General features: G+C 48.8%; 1 protein-coding gene across 4 annotated transcripts in view; it reads right to left on the bottom strand.

Annotated features, from left to right (window-relative positions):
- Positions 1-7889, bottom strand: part of LOC6560765 (myosin light chain kinase, smooth muscle) — a 29508-nt gene that overhangs the window by 18307 nt on the left and 3312 nt on the right. For all 4 annotated transcript variants that reach the window (XM_032734453.2, XM_043216399.1, XM_032734454.2 and 1 more), the window contains 4 exons: positions 5972-7675; positions 5118-5903; positions 4106-4840; positions 2265-3890 (listed from right to left, as the gene is read on the bottom strand). In XM_032734453.2, coding sequence (XP_032590344.2) covers positions 2265-3890; positions 4106-4840; positions 5118-5903; positions 5972-7675 — 4851 coding nt within the window. The remainder of the gene's footprint in view (positions 1-2264; positions 3891-4105; positions 4841-5117; positions 5904-5971; positions 7676-7889) is intronic.

Here is a 7889-nt window from a genome sequence, read left to right on the forward strand (position 1 = left end):
TTGGCATGGATGCCTCCCTGAATTGCTTGTAGACGCGCAATTGCGCATGGGTTAAACTCTCGCCAAAATCGTTGATGGCCGAGCAAGTGTAATTGCCACTGTCGTCAGCCACAGCGGCATAGATCTCCAGGGATGCCTCCCCGTTCTCGTAGAGCGTTTGATAGCGTGTATCTCGAGGCAGTGGCCTATGGTTCTTCAGCCACTCGATGTGTGTGTTCTCATCGCTAGAAACTGTGCATAGCATCCGCACATTCGCACCCTCCGAAATGGTGCGATCATGTAGATAGCTATGGAACATCGGCTTCGTCTGACTGACGCTGCGTAAGAGCCGATTTCCAGCCTGCTTCAGATCACCGTTTCCATTCACATAGGCAACAGAAGATGGCTGTTGGCCATCCAGATCGCGAGTTGCTTGTGGTGCATATACATTATCGTGCTCGGAGTGAATGAGACGCTTCAGGTCGGCTGCTCGTATGCAGCAGCTAATCGAGTCAATGTGATCCTCATGCTCTGCATAGCAGGCAAAAATGCCACAGTCCGATGATATGGGATTACGTATGATGAACTTCCGTTCGCCGCCCGGCTCATCCACAATCTTATAGCGGTTGTTGCAGATCGTGTGATCATCGCGCATCCAACTAATATTGGGACGTCCATGCACCTGACAGCTCAGCACAATCTCATTACGATGTGCATCATAGCATTCTGCAAGTAAGTTAACAAGTTAGTTACTTAGTAGAAAAAGTAGTAGTTTATAACCCAGAAGAATGATATGTGTAAGACATCGCTAATCAAGGAGATCATAGACTAAGAACATTGGGGAATCCTTCACCTGCCATTACACTCAGATAAAAAAACGACTTGAATTTATTTTCTAAATATAAGAGAACAATTTCTAAAAATGAATCGTCTATCAAAAAAATTTAGCGCTTTTTATTTTCAGAAATATTTTCTATTTTTAAGAAATGTATTTCTCAAAAGTAGAAATGCAAACCACCATTTTTAAAGAAATTCTTTTATAAATTAAATTAAATGACATCAAATTAAGTTATATGAATTTGTATTACCTACGAGTATCTAATATGTATATATTTGTGAAATCATAAAATACTAGTGTTTATGTGTAATTTTAATATGAGCACAAAAATAACGAATGAAATGCAAATGTATTTTTTAAATTTTAGAAAATGTATTCTTAAACTATGAAAACAAAAGCAAGGATTTTGAGAAATATATTTTATGAACATTAAGGTGAGTTCCAATTACCATCAAAACTATGGCAAAATACTAAAATTCATGGCGACCTTTTCTGAGTGTATTGTTTCTTCTTTATATTCAACTTACTTTTAATGCCCCCGTGGAAGCTTTGCGGCAATCGGCCGCTTGATTCATCCAGTACCGTTAGTTGACCTTCGCTCTGGACTGATTGTTTGCTGTTCTTCACCACGCATCTGTAGTGACCGCTATCCTCTGGACGAGCATCGTAGATTTCCAGACTGATGGCACCATTGATATTATAGATCTTGTGGCGTGCATCCTTTGTAATCCTTTCGCCATCCCTTAACCAATGAACATCCTCGATGAAGCCAGTCACATAACATATCAGCTGAGCCTTATTGCCGCTGCTGATGGTCATGGTCTTGAGGCTGGTCTCCAGGCTCAATCGCAGCTTGGCTTCTCGTGCCTTTGCCTTTGCATCCGCTGCGGAATTTTCAGCCGTTTGAACCTGGCTAGCCTCAGGTCTCTTAAGATCTGGCTTGACAAGATCTGTTGGTTTCTTTTCGACAGCACGCTGTCGCACATAATCGGATGCTTGCACAAATTTACTAATTTTCATTTGACCATTTTCGCTTTCTGCATAGCATGTGTACAGTCCAGAGTCCTCGCTGCCAAAGGATGTTATGGTCAGCTGTTTGACACCATCGCTTTGCTCGGCATATTGATACTTGGCGGTATCGACGGGCAACAGGCTATTATCCCGTTGCCAGTAGATGTTTGGCTTGGGGCTGCCCGAGACCTTGCATTCAAGTGTTAATTGATTGTCTTGGGAATGATATGCATCTGCAATGAGCACACACAAAGAGACAGAGAGAAAGAGAGACACAAGACAACAATGAGACAAGGACAACATAAATATGGACTAGGAACCTGCTTATATAAATTAATGCTTAAAACTACAACTCGATGTAATACATAAACTAAACGGCATACCTTAACGTTTCACGTGGACGTACATCTATTTGGAACACTTAATTAACGCCTACCTTTGATGCCCACTGTGAAAGTGGGTGAGATGACCTCAACTTGACCCGTGCTGTAAACGAACAGGTTGCAAGTGCTAACAATTTCATTTTCGGGACCTTTTACTCTCAGCGTGTATTCGCCGGCCTCTTCCTCGGTGACACCAACCAGATTGAGCCAGGCAATGCCATCCTGCATGGACAACTTGCTCTTGGGACCGAAGGCAATCGGTTGATCGTTATGGAACCACTTGGCCGTGGGCTCGGGTCCATCGATGTTGACCATCCATTTGACGTTGCTGCCCGATAAAACGGTGCGATTAGATAGGAAGTTGCGGAAGTAGAGTCGCTTCTTTAGATCGGGTGGTGGTGGCACCTCGCGTCTCGAGCTTGTACCCTCCTCATCATCAGCCTTCTTTGGTTTACGCCCTCGTTTCTTAACAACCACACCTTCGGCTCCCTCACCTCCCTCAGCCTCCTCATCCTCGTGAACTTCATCACCCTCCTCCTCACCGCCGGGCTTTAGTGGCGGCAGGCCCTCCCTGGGTGGCGATCTGGGTCGGACTTGGACGCGTGGTTCTACAGTGACCATGTGCACGATTTCCGTTTGACCCTCGCGATTCTCGGCCTGGCAAACGTATTTGCCGCTGTCCGCCGGCTTTGGCCGGCTGATGAACAGCTCACAGGTACCATCATCGTGATCCACCTGTTGGTACTTATCATTGTTCTCCACCTTAACGCTATCCTTGAACCATGTGACCGTCGGCGTTGGCAGACCACGCACATGTACGTCCAGCTGTAGCTCATTGATCTTGCCATGCAGCGTGTCCTTGATGTTGCGCGTGAACGTTGGTGGCACATCGCCAGTGCCAGGATCTTCGTAGACCTCCAGACGGCACGAGGTGGACGCTTCGCCAGTTTCGTCACGTCCCGTGCACTTGTACACACCATTGTCCTCCGCTGCCGCGCTCGCAATCTCCAAGAGACAGAGGCCTTCGCTATAGCGTCCACGGATCTTGGGTGAATTTTGGAGGGGCTCGTCGTTCTTGGTCCATTTCACTTGTGGTTCCTTGGCCTCCAGGAAGCAGGAGATCTTCACCTTGGAACCTTCGGCCACAACGCGATCCCTCATCGAGGTGCTAAAGTGTATGCCAATGTTCTTCTCGCGTCGCTTGCTCGACATGCTCGCCGAATCTGAGGCATAGTCCGTGGCCGAGGATACTGCCTCTTCCTCGGGATCTGCCTTCTTGCGACCGCGACCCTTCTTGCCCACCTCTTCGGCTTCGGCTGCTGGAGCTGCTGGTTTCTCAGCTGGCTTCTCCACCTCCTTGGGCCGCAGCAGACTCTTGTCCGCATGGAACACACCGTGTATGTTCTCCGCAATGTGCGATGCCTTGCCCTCGAACAGCACATAATGGGAAATCTCCATTTTGCCGGCACGACTCTCCGCCTTGACCACATATTTGCCCGAATCCTTATTGTCGGGTCGATCAATGATCAGCTCACAGGTGCCATCCTGATGCTCAATCAACTGATGACGTTCGTCATTCTGAACCTCAATGCTGTCCTTGAACCACTGCACCAGCGGTGTCGGCTGACCCCTCACAGCTGTCTCCAATATAAGTTCATTCGAATTTAGATGATAGTTCTCTGCGTGAATGGGAGATTGGCAGGCATTCAGCAGATAGTTGTTACATAAACACGCAGCAACACAAGAACCCAACAAAAACAACAACAAAGATGGCATTGCATAATCCCAACAAATGATTGCACATTGCACAATCGTCAATGACTTTGATCTATTTATAGATCTGATAAGACATTACGAATGCGGACGACACAAACAAATTGGATGCCTTTCTTACCTTTCAGGGAGCGTATAAACACGGGCTCCACATCGGTGTTGACCTTCGGCTGATAGACATGCAGCAGTGCCGAGGTGGTAATCTTGCAGAATTCATTATGGGCAACTATCGAATAGGTTCCGGAATCTTCGGGAAGTGCACTGGTGAACTCCAGCACGGCCAAACTGTCGCGATTCATGTTGCGTATACGGGGTCCGTAGGTGACATTCTGGTCATCCTTTTGCCATTTAACTGTCGGTTGGGGTCCGCCCACGACCGCCTGCAGTTTGACCTTAGATCCTTCGGCCACATAACGATTGGATAGATTGACCGTGAAATAGAGCATTTGCTTGGGCGATGGATCGGGCATACGACTGCGTCGCTCGTAGCCACCGCCATCATCTTCATCCTTTTTCTTAGGCAACTTCTTGGGCTTGGCGGCACCTTCAGTAGCACCCTCCTCCTGCATTGCCGATAATATGCTCGAGCGGCGAGACGAGTGTGTGTCGACGACAACCGTGTGGGTGGTCGACTGACTGCCCAACTTGTTCTGGGCGGTGCAAACGTAGATGCCGTTGTCATTTATCGTTGGCTTATTAACGATCAGCTCACAGACGCCATCTAAGTGTTCGATTTGCACGACACGATCGTCAAGTACAATGGGTAACTGATCTTTCGTCCACGTGATAAGTGGACGGGGATTGCCGCGCACCTTCGTGTCGAGAATCAAGTCATTTTGCGAGGAATGATACACATCTAAATCGATGAAGATGACCAAGAAGAAGAAGAAGATGCAGTTGTAGAAGTAGAAGTAGAAGAAGACCAAACAACACTTCAAACACATAAAAAAAACTATTTTCGTACATGGTCGACCTCAATCGGTGGACAACAACTCAATCGAATTTCGATTCGAATTTTGGCTGATGTTCGATTTGCGTTGGCGTCGTTACAAGAATGAAGACAAAACAGATGCAGATGCAGCTACACACACACAGACACACACACAGATTGCACTCGGATACATTAAAAATACCTCGCAGGGGCAGGGCGAAAATGGGCTCGGACTCGTCGCCATCGGCTTGCGCCGCATACACTTTGAAGTAGCATGAGGTTTCGATTTCGCTCATATCGTTCTTGGCCACGCACTTGTAGACACCCGTATCGGCTGAGGTCACATTGATAATTTGCAGTATGGCCTTGCCCTCCTCGGACAGGTTCTTAATGTTATCGGAAATCGTCACCCATTTGTCGTCCTTCATCCAGCGTGTGTTCGGATCGGGTCCAATTACAGTTACCGCAAACTTAGCGGTTGTGCCCTCCAGTGACATCCGATCGCGTAACTGGGTGGCAAACTGCAATTTCTGCTTGGCGGGCACAAGGGGTGGTTCGGGTGGTGCACGCGCTGCCTGGATACGGTGTAGCTCAGCCTCTGCCTCGGCACGTTTCGAATCCGATTCGGCTTTCGATCTGAGCGCTTCATCAATGGAGCGACGGGCCTGCTTCAAGCTGTCCAGTTGAATGCGGTCGCGTGCATGGAATATGCCGGGCACATGATAGTGCAGATTCTTGGCCACCTCGACGGTGTGATTGATTTGTGCCTCGCCAATCGAATTGATTGCCTTCATGGTATATACGCCACTATCCTTGTTGCCCGGTTTATAGACCAGCAGCTTGCAAACGCCGTGCGCCTCCTCGAGCATGGTGAACTTGTAGCTGGGCTTTACTTGGAAGGCGCCGCGCCACCAGGTAACAACCGGACGCGGAACACCGTGCACATGGCCTTCAATGGTCAGCTCATCGTCGCGCAAATGATAGTATTCTAAAAGATCACAAATAAACAGACCCTGAGAGAAATGCATTGAGCAAAAGACGAAAAATTGCTGCTACCTTTGATATACTGTATGGTGGGAGGTTTGGGTTCATCCTTAAACACTTCGTAAATTGTTACAATACAGGATGAGGTAACCTCGTCATTTGCATTCAGGATTTGGCAAGAATACTCGCCCGAATCCAATATACTCGTATTAACCACTTCCATTACCAAAATATTATTGTTGTTTATAATGCGATGGGTGGCATCGCGCTCCAGCTGACGTCCATCCTTAAACCATTTGACAGAGAGCTCGGGCCCGTCGACAGCGCAGGCCAGCCGAACACTCTGACCCGCTTCGACGGTGCGATCCGATAGGAAGTTGATGAACTTAGGCAGACGAGCCTGCTCCCGTCGACGCTGCCAGTCAGCATCCCGTTCCCGCTCGCTGATGCGCTTGGCTTGGCTGTATTTGCGCAGCTGCTGCATGAATTCCTCGCCTTCAGTGGCGGCGATACGCTGCCAGCGCTCGTCCTCGTGGGGATCGGGACGTGTATATTCATCGGAGGAGTCGCTGCCACGACGTTTGGCCGCTTTCAGATCGATGACCGCTGGTTCGGCCTCTTCGTCCTCATAGGCAAGTTCGGTATCCTCGTCATCATTGTAATCGCCTTCGGCTGCCTCGGTGCCCTCGTCATCCATCATGGATCGGTCCTCCTCACTATCATAGGCTTCAGCTTCCGCTTCAGCTTCCGCTTCAGCTTCAGCCTCCTCAATCGCACGCTGTTCGGCTTCAAGTCGTTCCTGCTCCTCTTTTTCCTCCTTCAAGCGCTTCTGACGTTCCTCGTACGTTTCGCCCTTGGGCTTGGCACGATTGGCGGCTTCCTCGGCTGCCTTAGCCTGAGCCTTGGCCTGCTCCTCCATTTGCAAGACCATCTTGCTCTTCTTTGGTGGCGGCTTAGGTGCAGGCGGCTGCTGATCGAACATCTTCTTGCTGGCCTTTTGGCCGCCGCCAATCTCCAGTTTCAAGGTCAATTTTGGACTGGGCGATTTCTCTTTCTTCTCCTTCTTCTTTGGCGGCGCCTTCTTTTTGCCCTTCTTAGCGGGCTCATCCTCATCGAAATCGACACTATCCTCCCGATCGTCTCCCAAATCGCCAATATCATCGCCAGTACCATCACCATCAGGAGATGGCTCGGCGGACTTTCTAGCCGCGCGTGGCTTTCTTGGTTTCTTTTCTTTTTTCTTGGGCTTAACTTCTTCGATGATTTCCTCCTCCTCTTCATACTCTTCGTACTCCTCCACAACGTAGATAACCTCAACGTTGGACACGTCCATAACAGCAGCGCGATCGATAACCGATAGATCGGATGTTATGTAACGCACGGGCTTCTGCACATCCATATCTTCAGAAATATCCATGACCAGGGCACGATCAAAGACGGCAATATTGCACGTTGTCTGCGACTTCATGTCACGGCCCAGTTCGAAGGGAGTTTTCTCTTTATCCTCGCGTTTCAGGAAGGGGGTTATGCTGCGCCATGTTGAGGGCGTGGCACTGCGACGTGTCATATACAGATTGAACGGAGTCTGGCTCCGGCCATGGATGGGCGTGGCACTACGTCCGCGTAAACTGCCAGGAGTGGGTGATTTAAGTTTGCGCCTCTTCTGCGTTGGCACCTGCAGCGTATCCTGCGCGGGTGCCCCCTCCGGCTCAGCAGATGCCCGTGGCTCGATGTCGCCGTCCGTCGCTCCCATTGTCTTCGTTTGTTGCGTTTTGTCTTTTCACAGGATAACGTGGGAATGAGAATTCGTTTTGGGAAAAATAAACCGATAAAAATATGATATCCGTACGAGTCGTATACGTATAAATTAGTTTATATATGTATAAATATGTACCCGAAACGGTTCGATCGAATTTGTTTGTTTGTTTTTTAGGACGTCAGACGTCCGTTCGATGCAAAAGAAGATTCACGACTGTTCGCATGTGGTGAA

Source organism: Drosophila grimshawi, unplaced genomic scaffold, assembly GCF_018153295.1.
Source record: "Drosophila grimshawi isolate 15287-2541.00 unplaced genomic scaffold, ASM1815329v1 contig_1369, whole genome shotgun sequence".
Classification (NCBI taxonomy): domain Eukaryota; kingdom Metazoa; phylum Arthropoda; class Insecta; order Diptera; family Drosophilidae; genus Drosophila; species Drosophila grimshawi.